At 49.4% G+C, this 14,314-nt stretch overlaps 1 protein-coding gene across 1 annotated transcript; it reads right to left on the bottom strand.

Annotated features, from left to right (window-relative positions):
• Nucleotides 1-2,009: 2,009 nt before the first annotated feature.
• Nucleotides 2,010-5,319, bottom strand: LIAT1 (ligand of ATE1). The gene is made up of 2 exons (XM_020915417.2): nucleotides 5,019-5,319; nucleotides 2,010-2,697 (listed from the first exon to the last, which is right to left on the bottom strand). Exons 1-2 carry the CDS (start codon nucleotides 5,317-5,319, stop codon nucleotides 2,246-2,248), a joined length of 753 nt encoding a protein of 250 aa, XP_020771076.2. The 3' UTR covers nucleotides 2,010-2,245.
• Nucleotides 5,320-14,314: the final 8,995 nt, after the last annotated feature.

Below are 14,314 nucleotides of genomic sequence, written 5' to 3' on the forward strand. Positions count from 1 at the left end.
GCCCGGGGTCCCCTTTGCTTGATTCCATGGGTGCCCCACAACCCGAAAGCTCGGGTCCGGCCTGGCCTTGGCATAGGGTGGCCTGTGCCAAGCCGGGCGGCTAACCTCATCTCCAGGGTAGGAAGGGCTCTTCTGAAAGCCTCTTCAGTATATCTTTTAGGGTCTGGTGGCCAAGACATGAAAACCCTGACAGTGGACCTCTTAAGGGGCTGCTCTGTCTGCCGGGGGCCTGCATACTCATCTCCAGAACTACACGATGAATCTATTTACTAAGATGAACAAGGCTGCGTACCCGTGGGTCCGTGAGCTATTCTGCGGCAGAATGTATCAGCTGATCAGCACAGCTCAGAAATAATTGGGTTTATGATTTGCACCTGGCTTGGTCAGTACTGAGGCGGTGGGTTTCCAACCTTTAGGGCTGGTCAGGTGGCTAGAATGTGCCTATGTGCTTGGCTCATACCACTTTCTCTTAAGTTTTTTTTTTTCCACTTAAGTTTTACATAAGCTGCCTGTGATGTTTCGTGTTGAATTTCGACTTCTCCCGAGGACCCTGCACGCCTTCACCTCCTTGGAAGGCTGGAGCCTTACGTCCACTGTGCCCCTCTTGGGGCCTGCACTGTGCTGACAGAGGTGTCCAGTGCTACCCCAGAGACCACCTCGATCTCTCAGAACCTTCCAGCTGCATCTTTGTGCCAGAGCGCGGTTCCCCCACAGGTGAGACTGGCCTCTAGCCCTCATGTGGCAGGCTGGAAATTCCCAGAAACCAACACACACCCCCCCCACAGGGCCCCTCCGCCAAGGCCTCTGGGGAGCGTGACACCCCAGCTCCCTCACCCTCGGGCCGGGTCATCCTGACGGAGTTTCCCTGTGGGGTCGAGGCCCGGTTGCCTGGTGTGGAAGCTGGTTTACTGGATTCCCTGGATTGGCCACTTCCCCTCCTCTGCATCCTCTCCACTGGTCCCCCCTTCGCCTCCCAGATCGTCTACTTGCGGTAGAAGCCAGACGAAGGCAGCACATGGCCCTCACCCAGTATTTGTAGACAAGAACATTAACTTACAGGGCCTTTGAATGCTCCGTAAGTTTGCTTGAAATACTGTCCTGGGGGATTAGAGGAGGACCATGTTGATAAGAGAAACAATATTCCTTTTGAGACCTCGCATAATAACCTCCCTTAGGGGATTCTCTGGAACTCCCTTACTCTGAAGGCCACAAAAGGGCAGTGAGTATATTTAAGAAAGAAAAGTCTCCAGGCCATTCAGGGCATTTTCCTTGGGCTTCTGAAAACATGCTGTGTGAGGAAGTTTACCCATGAAATTAGTTTAAGATTTGGAATTGAGGAACTTCCTGGTGGCTCAGTCTGTAAAGGATCTGCCTGCAACGCAGGAGACCCAGGTTTGTTCCCTGGGTTGGGAAGATCCCCTGGAGGAGGAAATGGCAACCCATTCCCGTATTCTTACCTGGAGGATCCCATGGACAGAGGAGCCTGGCGGACTACAGTTCATAACGTCACAAAGAGTCGGACACGACTGAGCGATTAACACTAGAATTGAGGGACTTTGCTGGTGGTCCAGTGGGTAAGAATCCGCCTTCCAGTGCAAGGGACCTGGGTTTGATTCCTGGTTGGGGAACTAAGATTGCACAGGCTCCAGGTGGGAAACTCAACCCGGGAGTCACAACTAGGGAGGAGCCCGAGCACCACAATGAAAGATCTGAGTGCCATAACTAAGACCCGATGGCAGCCAAATAAATATTTTTTTAAAATGGATTTAGAATTGATACCATCTATCCACTTTCTCTTTTTTTGTGGGTGGGGGAGACTATAGATAGCTAATTGTGATGGGAAATTAAATAACAAAGCAATGCCAGCTTATTTGAGGAAAAAAGGACATTCGGAAGAGAATTTTGTTCATCGACCTGCTTACACTCTTAAGGAGCTGTGGCTTTCCTGGGCCTTTGAAAGACATCTTGGTGGAAGGCGAACTGAGCTCATCAACCCACCAGACACCTGCTTCCTTCAGAGCTAAGTCTGATTTCCCTTTATTTACGTATAGACACAGTTGTAACACATAGACTGGTGGGAAGGATAAATCATAAGCTTGTCCGGGTCATGGGTGGGCTTTGGCTCCAGCAGAGCAGCAGGGAAGTCGGAGTGGAGGAGCTTCGGGATAAGGTTTCCTTCTCCCATCCAAGTATTAGCCAGGCCCGACCCCACTTAGCTTCCGAGATCAGATGAGATTGGGCACATTCAGGGTGGTATGTCCGTCGACATGAGGCTTCCTTCGGAGCAGTGGTTGGGGCCCTTGGCCGTCAGCTGCCTGCTGCTGCCACTGTGCTGATCCGAGAGGTAGGCTGGGTCCTCGGGGGTCTCCGCGGCACCGGGGTCAGAGTGCAAGCCCTTCAGGGCCCAAATTCGGTACCTCTTCCTCCGGTTCAGCTTGTAAACGCGAATCCTTTCCTTCTCAGCCTCTGGGTCGGCGAGAATGCCATCCCAGCGCAGACTTTCATTGACCTGGTTGGAAAGGGTCTCTTCTATTTCGACAAAGCGGGGGAGGCTTACAGTGGTGGAGTAGAAGAGCTTGCTTTCATCCCTGTTCTGCCTGTGCTCTGGCCCCGGGCCGTGATCTTTGCTGGGACCTAGTATGTCATGGAAGGTTGGAGACAGCTGCTGAGTCTTCATGCCTTGACTCTGGTGTTTATCTGCTGAGCAGATGGGCAGCGTTAGCCTCTGTGATACTTGCCCTGAGCCCGCTCGGGGGTGATGCCCAAACCACCAAAGATGAAGTGGGGAGGGTACTGAAGGCCCCTCCTTACCTAGGGCTCAGGTGGGCAAGCCCACCAGCCCCGTACACACCCACTGCCTATAGGCTTTGGGTTGTCATGTTGGGGAGGGAGGAACCATTTACTGAGCACATACTATGAGTCAGGTCCCCTTGGGGAGAGGCTATCTGCCCTGTTTTCAAGGTGAGGAAACAGACTCCAAAAGCCTCCGTTACTTTCCAATGTCACATAGCAGGTGGCAGAGCTTGGATCTGAACGCAGGCCTGACTCCCAGCGCCGGGTTCTTTCCACACATCCCCACCTCACCTCTCCATTGCTCGCCAAGGCACTGCCCAGTTCTGGGAGGCTGTGACTTACCCCTAGTCTAGACAATTTATGATGGAAGAAATGGAGAACAACAGAAAAACTTCCTAAATCTGACTATGGAAAGCATTCTGCCAAGCCAGGAAATACTTCTGCTGTGTGGCGTATACTGATTCTTTTGAAATATTAATAGCACTTCTGAATTATATAACGTGCATATAAAATACTACATGTTGTGATTCTTTCTTCAGCTCATCCTATTTTGGGGGCAGAGAGGAATCTCCCTCCCCCCACCAAAAGAAGAAAGAGAGAAAAGGAGAGATGCGGGGGGCGGGAAATCCTCTCTTGAAATTCCTATACCTTCCACTTCCCCAAAACTATTTGGTGTCCCCTGCTGACAGTATGAAGTACATGCCACTGTAATTTTTAGAGTCAGAAGCTAAGCTGGAAAAGATAATAAATTTCCTAATCTGTTTGGCAGGTACACCTGGAGCTTATTGACTTAAATGCCAGAACTATTTTCTTGCCTTTTTATGATGATTCCACCTGGAGAAGTAATTGTAATCTGCCCATCCCCCACTTCTCCAAACTACAAGGGAAGGCTGCTACATCTTGGCCTCCAGCGCGCCAGGGGAGCCAGCTTTGTATAAAGGCTAGGGCCCAGAGACTTGAACCCAGGACTAACTGTGCTAGAGGTAACGGCGCTGATCCACCTCCCTGATAGCAAGAGCCCCCACAGTGGACCACACAACTGACAAGAGAGACTTACAGCACCCACAGACAGGCGCATTCTACATCACTGTTGCACTCTTTCCACGAATGCGTGCTCAGGGCCTTTGTGGAGTCCCTAGGGAATTCTCTGAGAGGAGCATGGTAAGCCTGTGGGCTCTGCGGGTTTGTGGCAGCTGTTGCTGGGTGTGTTTCTGTGATATGTCCACAGGGAAACCAGGAGTGAGAATCCCATGTGTATAGTTGTATGTGAATGGGGGTGGGAGGGGTCTAGGCAGGTGAGTGTGCAGCCTGTGAATGTGTGTGCCTGCTGGCTATCTATGCTTTACCTTTATTTGGTGATAATGCTGATAGAAGGGGGTGTTGAGGGTGCTGAGGATGATAAAGTGCGTAGCAATGCCTGGTGTGATGGTGTTTGTGTGCAGTCGAAGGTTGGCCTTGGAAGGTGAGGGAAGTGGAAGCGCGGTCAGTACAGGGTGTATACCCTGTATTATATGCGCTTCCTGGGTGTCTCTGGAGGAGGGTGTGGCAACCGGCTCCAGTATTCTTGCCTGGAGAATCCCCATGGAGAGAGGAGCCTGGAGGGCTACAGTCCCTCAGGTTGCAAAGAGTCAGACGCGACTAGGCACACACAGCACCGGGGTGTCTACACGGCACCCAGAGGCAGGGGCCCCCAAGGAATGAGGGTGTAAGGAGGATCCTCGGCTGGAAGGCAAGAGCCTGTGCTTGTGTGTGTGCCTGAGAGAAGAGGTCACTAGTGCCTCACTACCTGTGGGTGGGGAAAGTCTGTGTATGAGGATAAAGGCATCGCTGTAGGAGGGCTTGAGGTTTTTGCGGGGAAGGTAAGGATGATCAGGATTTTGAGTTTGGACTGAGGGATTAGAATGATGAGTGTGTGTATAAAGCTAGGAGTCACCGTGGGGCTGGGAGGCTCTGTGGGGTGTTTCTGTGTGGGGTTGAAGGTCTCCATAGGTGTTGAGAACTCGACGCAGGATTTGGGGTCTCTGTGGACATGGATGGTTTCTATGGGAAGGGCCGGAGCCTCATCGTGCGGGGAGCCAGGGGACCTCTGATTAGTACCAACGAGTTTCTGTTTCTGGGTTGAACTGGTCCTCGAGTAGATGGGGTTCTCAGGGGTGAGGTGGGTGTCCTCGGAGAAGTTGTTCAGGTGTGGGAGCTGAGGCTGCCGCGCTAGCTGCTCCTCTTACCGTCCCCTTTGCCCGACCTCTTGGTCTTTTTCTTCTTTTTTTTCTTCTTCACCTTCTGTTTGTTCAGTTCTGAGGTGCAACCCTCGATGGGGGGCAATCTGGAGACTTGCGAGGCCGCCATGCAGCCCTGTCGCTCCTCCTCCTCCTCCTCCTCGCCGTCCTCCAACGGCCGGGCCCCACCGCCGCGGTCCATCCGCCCGCGGGACCGCTCCTCCGCACCTCCGGCGGCTGGAGACCCGCGGCCGCTGAGCCAGCGGCTTCCGGCGGCGCCTTGCGCCCGGGAAGGGCCACGCGTCTCCATGGCAACTGCAGCGCCTGCGCAACCCGGAGGCTGCGGCCCAGGAGCCGCGGGCGGATTGCAGATGCGCGCGTGCTTAGCTCAGCCTTTGTGCTTGACTTGGTCGGCGCTAAAGGGAAGATTCTAAACACTTGGGTGGACACACATCTTCCATTCCTGTGCCTTTTTAAATGCTATGTTTTCTCTGCTACATTTTTATCTCCCCAGTTCAATTTCGTACGTCTGCCTTGGCCTTTCAACCCCCTCGTGTCCAAAGAAACTCGTTTCTTTATCAGTCTCGATCTCGGGGAACAGGAACAATTGGGCAGGCCAGAGCCATGGCTGTCTTCCTTGGCCCCACTCTCTCCCTGTATCCTCAGCTAGGCTAGGACTGACCACCGTGCCTGGGACTTGAACTTCTGGACCTCTTTCCTAAATAGTCTCTGCTTCCAAAACCTTCCCACACATTCTTTATCCATGCAGGGGCTAGAAATAACTTTTAAAGACCATGGACAATTTCACTTTCTGGCTTAAAACTCTCCAGGGGGGGCCCTGTTGCAAATCAGATCAAGATTGAGCTTTAGTGTGGCTTACAAGATGCAATCTGTCACCTTTCCTTTCCAGATTTATCCACCACAGTTTGTGTTTCCCCAAAATGGCTGCAATAACACCTCTCATTCCTCAGGCTCTTCTAGAATCTTTATTCTGTCTCTCATCTGCTGTCGGGCTCCCTAATGTATCCCATACAGCTGTGCACACAGTGAGTGCTTGGAACCTGCCCCTTGACTGTCTGCTTTTGTCCCCAGGAGCTAAGTGAAATGTAAACGACAGAGGTCTTTTGTGCAGATGACCGCCTGCTAGTGGAGATGTCTGGTGTTTGCTTTCCAGACACCCCACCTGCTGACCCTGGTGCTGGCAGACAGGTGCTTACAAAGACCAGCTGCCCTCCTTTTCTGAGAAAGGCTGATCCGGCTTCCCTCTCAGCTGGTTGTCTTTGTGCTGTGCTGTGCTTACTCGCTCAGTCGTGTCCAACTCTCTGTGACCCCGTGGACTGTGGCCCACCAGGCTCCTCTGTCATGGGGATTCTCCAGGCAAGAATACTGGAGTGGGTTACCATGCCCTTCTCCAGGGGATCTTCCCAACCCAGGGATCAAACCCAGGGCTCCCTCATTGAGGGCAGATTCTTTACCATCTGAGCCACTAGGGATGGCCAGGAAGCCCTGGTCCTCTTTGCCTGGATGCTTATCTGACAGGAGGCAGTTGGACTACTTTTCTTCCTGATTTTCCTAAAGGTTGCATCAAGGTCATGGTGAGCCAGCCAGTCAGCTTCGAGACAGAAAATTCACCTCCAGCAAAGGAATACAGTTTGGGGAATAATTATAAAAATCCCTTGCAGATAGAGACGGGGCAAGCATGCTCCTGTTTAGTAGATGAAGAGACAAACAGATGCAAAGTGACTTGCTCACCTCTCAATGCTAATTAGCCCCCAAGTTAGGCCTGAAATCCACATTCCCAGTTTTATATCCAGCATCTTACAAGAAAACAGCTGACTTCACAATGATGTTCACTGACCAACAGAAGAGATGATAGCGTTTTCATTATTTGTTTCAGCTTCCTTGTTTGTACTCTCTCTTTGTGGTTTCTATGGCTGTTATTGTTATGAGCAGATAGGAGCTAAGGTTTCTGTCTCTGTAAGGATCATGTTCTCCCCTTTGGCCAGTGCTGACATAGGAATGCTTGGGTAGAGCTAGCAGTTTTTTCCTTCTGACTTTTCAGCGTGGGTCCCCCCAGCTGGCTGGGCTGCTGGTTCCAACTCTCTGCTCTTTCCTGCCTGCTTTCTCCATGCCGTCAGTTCCTTCCCCAAGGTAGACAGGCAATGTCCACTTTTAAGCAGCACCAGCCTGAGACGTGGGCAAGTGGGGTCTCTGCCCCGGGCCTCAGGCTTCACAGGACACTGCTCTGACTCTCCCCCACCTCCTCCTCCCACCTACAGCTATATCCCTCCCCAAGGGACAGGAAGTCTGTGGAATCAAGGAGTCCTGCCTACCCAGCACCTCCCATTCCTCCCTCCAGGTAGCCCACAGTCTTAAGTACCTGGCACCTCGGCATTTCTTGCCTAAATGACGCCTGCCTGCTTATACGGCACAATTGGGTCCCAGTCCTGGGTCCGTCCTCTTGAGTAGCCCTAGGCCAAGGGAAGCATAGGTGGAACCTCAGCAGGCAGGCTGAGATGTCCAGACCTGTGCATTCAAGGGCCTTCTCAGTGCAGGATAGGAGCTAGGAGTTGGAAGAGGAGGTGGCAGGCTGTGGGCTGGGTGCAGAACCTCAAAGAGCTGAAAATTCTCAATTTAAATCTGGCCTTCCAGACTGGTATGAAGGCTACTTGTCAAGGTAAGAAGACAGTATTTCTTTTTTTTTTTTCTTTCCCAACCCAGGGGTCGAACCTGGGTCTCCTGCATCGCAGGCAGATTCTTTACTGTGTGAGCCACCGGAGAAGCCCTGATTTTCTATTTCTTTTTGCTTGTGATGTGTCTTAGTTGCACGTAGTCTCGTCATTGTGGAGCGTGGACTTCTCTAGTTGTGGTGCAGGACCGAGAGCATGTAAGCTTAGTTGCCCTGCAGTGTGTAGGATCTTAGTTTCCCACCATGGATCCAACCTGCATCCCCTGTATCAGAAGGCAGATTGGTAGCCACTGGACCACCAGGGAAGTCCCAGGAAGACAGTATTTATGTTATTTAACAGTATGTTAATTTATCACTTTTAATATTTAGCCATACGGTATGTGGGCTTCCATCTACTTTTGCCCTGGGCTTTGCAACTGTTAAGAGCATGCTTGCTCTATTTTTCCTCCTTTTATCAGCCACTCCAACTGCTTCCTGATTTCCGCCTCATTCCTCATGGTATCTTAAAAAAAGGGAAGGAAAAATCCTATAACATATTAAGTAAATCGCATTGTATCCAGATGGCAGATTACTTGAGAGCTTCTAAAACAAAATGAGGTACCCTGGTTCAGGTTGATTCAGGACAAAGGCCAAAAGCATGTGTGTGGAGAAGAAGCAGAGCGATGTGAAGGGGTTGCTAACCCCTGCCACCCTCTCCTCACTCCCCTGCAGCCACACTGGCCCCACTGACTCACTCACCACCTTGCTATTTCTCCTGCATGTCCAGATGTCTCAAGTCTTTGAATTCCTGCTCCCTCCCCCTGAACACTCTTGCTCTAGACATCCTGAAGTGTACCAGAATATGTCACCCTCAAACATGCCTCTTGACACAGGGTCTGGGTGCTTTTTGGATGTGATTGTTCCTCAAGTCTGGGCCATTTCTGCTTGTCAGTTCTTATGACAAATCCCAGAAAACTGAGATCTACATAGGCAATTCTTTTTTAAAATTTATTTTGTTTTTAATTGGAGGATAATTATCTTACAATATAGTGATGGTTTCTGGCATACATCAACATGAATCAGCCATAGTACACAGTCAGTTCTGTCTACAGCTCCTTCCCCACACCATCCATGGTTAAGTGCTGTGCAGTTGAGGATGCTGAAGCCTCTCTTGGGACTTTTTTTTTTTTTTTTTTTACTGTGCTGGGCCTTAGTTGTGGCACATGGGATCTTTGATCTTCGTGGTGGCCTGTGGTATCTTTAGTTGCAGCATGTGAACTCTTAGCTGTGGCATGTGGGATCTAGTTCCCTGACCAGGGCTGGAACCCTGGACCCTGTGAACTGGCAGCGTGGAGTGTTAGCCACTGGACCACTGGACCACCAGGGAAGTCCCTCTCTTGAGACTTTAGTTTCCTTCAGAACATTCACTGATGGTGTCCACACCTTGGCCCCCAGGCTATTTCCGGAACTCAAAGATCAAAATTTCTTCCTGTATTTAGCTGTGGTTGATTTATGCTGCTGTTTCTATAGGAAGCCTCTGAAGCGCTTCCCTGCCTAAGCGAAGGAAGATCCTTTTGTGCATCTAGGTCCAGGCCTCGTTGGCTGCCTGCTGAATAGCTGCCCCCCGTGCTCACTTCTGTGGGCTGCTATTAAATTCCAAATCCTGGAGTCCTGTTGGTTCTGAGGTTATGGGGGAGCCCCAAGATTCCAACCCCCCAGGAACATTTCTAGAAAGTGCTAAAGAAAAATCTGGGTAATAGGAAGTGGTGGTAAAGACAGATTTTATTCAGCACTCCTGCAGCAGGGGAAAGAGACTTCTTTAGCCTAGAAATGAGCTTGGTTCTGATCTATACAGAGGGGACCTGGCCTCTTTAAAGGGAGAACCGGGGAATAGGGAAGGAGAGTAAGTGAGGACTGAAGCAGAGTTAAGACAGTGAAAAATTATAAAAAAACAGATGAGTGGTCAACCCTGAATGTTCATTGGAAGGACTGATGCTGATGCTCCAATACTTTGGCCACCTGATGCAAAGAGCCAACTCGTTGGAAAAGCCTTATGCTGGGAAAGACTGAGGGCAGGAGGAGAGGAGGGCAGCAGTGGATGAGATGATTGCATGGCATCACCGACTCAAGGGACATGAGTTTGAGCAGACTCAGGGGGATAGTGAAGGACAAGGAAGCTTAGCTTGCTGCAGTTCATGGGGTCACAAATAGTCTGAGATGACTGAGCGAGTGAACCACAAGATGAGTAGTCAGTGTCAGTATGATCAGGCCACCTTAGCCTGGTGACTGGCCCTTAACCAAGATACCTACTTAAAGATTGAGACACAGGGGCCCCATCCTTCCTGATGGTTATATTTCAAAGGAATGGCTCCCAGGTCCTTGAGGAAAGACACTCCTGGGTTCCAGGAGATACACATACATCTCAAAGGCATAGAGAAAGGATTTATAACAACAAGTGTTCAGAATAAATGCTCTAAGACAGTGGAGGCCAGCAGCCTATCTGAGGTCTGGAACAAACAGTAAATTCCCTTGGTAGACTTGGGCTTTCTCAGATAGAAACTCAAGTGGGGATGGGGTGGGCTGGGTCATGGCAGGGACACCATGGTCTTAGGCTGCTAGATGCCAGGCTAGATTATTTTTTTAGGTCTCTGTGTGTAGGGGGGTGGACAAAATCATTTGTGTTGAGAGATGCAGTTCTTATAGGCCACAGCTGAGGTCTTGTTGAGACGCAGGCTTAGAGAAGTCTGATGAAAGTTTGGTCAAAGTGAAGTTGCTCAGTTGTGTCTGCCTCTGCGCAACCCCATGGACTGTAGCCTACCAGGATGCTCCATCCATGGAATTTTCCAGGCAAGAGTACTGGAGTGGGTTGCCATTTCCTTCTCCAGGGGATCTTCCCGTTACTGTCTTAGCCACTAGGGAAGCTCTTGATCAAAGGAAGAGCCTTTTTCAAAAGGAAGGTGGGGACACCGCTGGTGGTCCAGGGGTTAAGACTCCGCATTTCCACTGGGGAGCTAAATTCCTGCATGCCATGCAGTGTGGCTAAAAAAAGAAAAGAAAGTGGAAGTCAGCAAGGTCATCTTTGCAGTTTGAGAGTTTGGGAAGCCAAGAGTGAGGGTTTCTGGGTCTTCCACCTGATTAAGGTAGTCAGAGGGTGCCGGCCAGTGTGGTCCTGGATCACTAAGGACACTCAGAAATCCTTGGGCTCTTGGGGGTGTCTTGCCACCTAAGTTGTCCACACAGATGCCTGTCCCCCCACCTCCAATTTCCAGTCTTCTGAAAATGTCATAGGAAACATACAGAAGCAGCTATGGCTTTTTGAACCAAAAGAAACATCACTTGCCTTGACGTAAGAAGAGAGCTTGAGCTTAATCACTGATTTGTGTCAGCGTGTCTCTGGGCACGTAAATGAACACACCTATAACCCGAGGACAGAAATACTGTGCCACAGATTATTATATCAATCAGTGGTGCTTGCAAATATCTACGCCTTTTATTCATAAAGTCTTCCTTTAGCAAGCAGTCCCATCTGTGGGAGTAAATCCATATAAGCCAATATCTATTTACCTTTTCCTCTTAAGACTCAGTAGAAAAGGGGCATGTCGTCTTCACTCACACGCACATAGATTGCTGATTCTTTTTACTACTTCCTTTTTTTTTTTTTGCTGCACCCCAGGGTATGTTCCCCCACCAGGGATCAAACCCATGTGCCCTGTTGGAAGCATGGAATCTTAACCACTGGACCATCAGGGAAGTCCCTCTCTTTACTGCTTGATGTGTGTATATGTGTGCCCAATCATGTCCGACTCTCTGAGACCCCCATGGGGGCTCCTCTGTTCATGAGATTCTCCAGGCAAGGATACTGGGGTGGTTGCCATTTCCTCCTACAGAGGATCTTCTCAATCCGGGAATCGAACCCAAATTTCCTGCATTGCAGGCAGACTCTTCACCTGCTGAGCCATCGCGGAAGCCCTACTCCTTAATGGTGCCTCAGAATTCAAGGAGCTGAGACTGGCAGTGATTGGCCAGCTGTAATCTGCATCCTTGGCAGCGGGTCTGGGACCCTTCTCACGCCAGTCCCAACCCACCACTCTGGCTCATTTTCTTCTCTGCCTCCCCATTCACCACTCCCAACCTTTCAACACCCTCTTTCTTGCCTTCTCTGTTCCTTCTACCTGCAACGTCCTTCCCCATCTGGCCCGTCTGGCAAACTCCTACTCTTCTGAGTCTCTGGACAAGGGTTTCCTCTGAAAAGCCCCATCTGAGCCCTGCCACACTGTAGTTCACGCCTCTGCTTTTCTTTTGTATCTTTCGCAGCCACGGGGGTTGGGTGGCATAATGGCCCTGCTACTAGCTGGCTGTATGACCTTGGGCAAATCCCTTCAAGTTTTAATAGCAGTAAATTGGAGGTAAACAATGTCCTACTTCCATGGCACCTGTCTCCCGTGAAATCACTACACAGTAGGCAGCATGTTACGGCTTGCACACCATTGTCCAGAGATGATTTCTTTATGTTTCTGTTTTTCCCGCTGAACTACGAGGTTCTTGAAGACCAGGCATTTTTCCCATTTTCCTCAAGTAGCAGATTTCAATGCCCCTCCAAGTCACATACCTGCTGTGGTCTCAGGAACACCAAGCCTTTTTGGCAGCACATGGCAGGGGTGGAACAAAGCAGCTAAAGAAAATTTGGGAAAGAACTCTTAATATCTGTGATGTCAATTGGGGCTCCCCCAAGCCTGGAAATCAAAGCAGGACCCATCCAGTCAGTCTCCTAAGGCTCCTTGCCTTGGGACCTATCCTTCCTATTCTGCACTCTCAACACTCAATACTTGGACTTCCCTGGTGGTCCAGTGGAGGGGACACAGGTTCCATCCTTGGTCCTGGAAGATTACACATGTCGCGGGGCAACTAAACCCACGTGCTACAACTATTGAAGCCCACACACCCTAGAATCTGTGCTCCATGACAAGAGAATCCACCGCAGTGAGAAGCCTGAGCACTTCAGTGAAGACCCAGCACAGACAAAAATTAATTAATTTTTAAAAAGCCTTAAACAACTCAGTACTTTGAGTTGTCCACAAAAATCAACTCACAAGGAAGTGTCAGAAAGATTAGTAGGCTTCACTGAGGACTGTTTAGGGGAGCTAACCATTTTTTCTTCTTCAATGTCTAATCTGCTATTAATCCCATTCAGTGTATTTTTCATCTTAGACATTGTAGTTTTTATGTCTAGAAGTCCAATTTGGGTAATTTTTTTTTAGCTTCCATATCTATACCTAACATATTCAAACTTTCCTCTAGCTTCTTGAACTTACAGAATATGGTCTTGATAACTGTTTCGATGCCCTTGCCTACTAATTCTGCCGTCTGTGTCATGCCTGAGTCAGTTTCAGTTAATGGAGTTTGCTCTTCATTATGAGTTGCATTTTCCAGTTTCTTTTTGTGCCTAGTCATTTTTTCTTGGATGCCAGACATTGTGAATTTTACCTTGTTGGGTACAGGATAGTTTTGAATTCCTATAAATGTTTTTGAAACTTGTTTGGAAAGAGCTTGATCCTTTCGAATCTTGAATTTAAGCTTGCTTAAGTGGGACCAGAACTGGATTTCTGGATCCAGTCTGAGGTGAATTTTTTTCTAGTATCAAAGTAAGGCCTTTCTTAGTATTCTTTTTTTTTTTTTTAATGTGAACCATTTTTAAACACTTTATTAAATTTGATACAATATTGCTTCTGTTCTGTGGTTTGTTTTTTTGGCATTGAGACATGTGGGATCTTAGCTCCCAAACCAGGGATCGAACCCACGATTGGAACATGAACTCTTAACCACTGGACCATCGGAGAAGTTTCCTAGTATTCTAACTAGTGGCCCCTGAATGTGATGTTTTCCACTCTGGCTGTTGAAAACAGACATTATTCCAGCCCTGTGTGAACACCAGGTGCTGTTCCCACTAACCCTTTCAGGTGGTTCATCCCCCCAACCCTCACATCATTTTCTCATACACCTGTGCTGAGCAGTACTCACTAGACTTGTGGGGCATTTTCTGTAGATCTCTAGGTTTCTCTCTCTCTCTGCATCTCTCTCCTCCCTAGTCCTCTGCCCTGAGAACTCTTAACTGGTTTCATTTCCCCAGAATCCAGCTCTGTCTGTTGCCTTCAGCTAGTTTTCTCCTCTGAACCCCAGTCTGGACACTCTCCAGGCAGTAAGCCGAGCAGTGCAGGGCTCACCTTGCTGTTTCCTCTCTCTCTCAGGGGTCATCACTTTCCTTTGTTGCCTGATGTTCCAAAGTCTTGAGTGTTGGTGTTTCATATGTTTGATCTGATATTTTTGTGGCTTCAGGCAAGAAGCTGACTCTGGTCCCTGTTACTCCATCTTGAATGAAGCAGAAGTCTGCATAAAAACATTCTTTTTTGATTGTGTAATGAATTTGTTCAGCAAATTCAACCTGATGATGTCGAACCAGGAAATAGCCTTCTTTTTTTGAGGGTGCAAGGAGGAGAGCTGTCTTCTCTCCCCTTATCTTTTTCCTGCTTTGATCTCCTCTAGATGAGGGCATCTGAGGGCTTCTGCAGGAGGTCCTATGTGATACAGTCTCTTGCTTCCCTCTTTGGTCCTGCCTTCAGAGCAACATCCTTCAGCCTCT

The sequence above is a fragment of the Odocoileus virginianus genome, chromosome 17 (assembly GCF_023699985.2).
Source record: "Odocoileus virginianus isolate 20LAN1187 ecotype Illinois chromosome 17, Ovbor_1.2, whole genome shotgun sequence".
Taxonomy (NCBI): domain Eukaryota; kingdom Metazoa; phylum Chordata; class Mammalia; order Artiodactyla; family Cervidae; genus Odocoileus; species Odocoileus virginianus.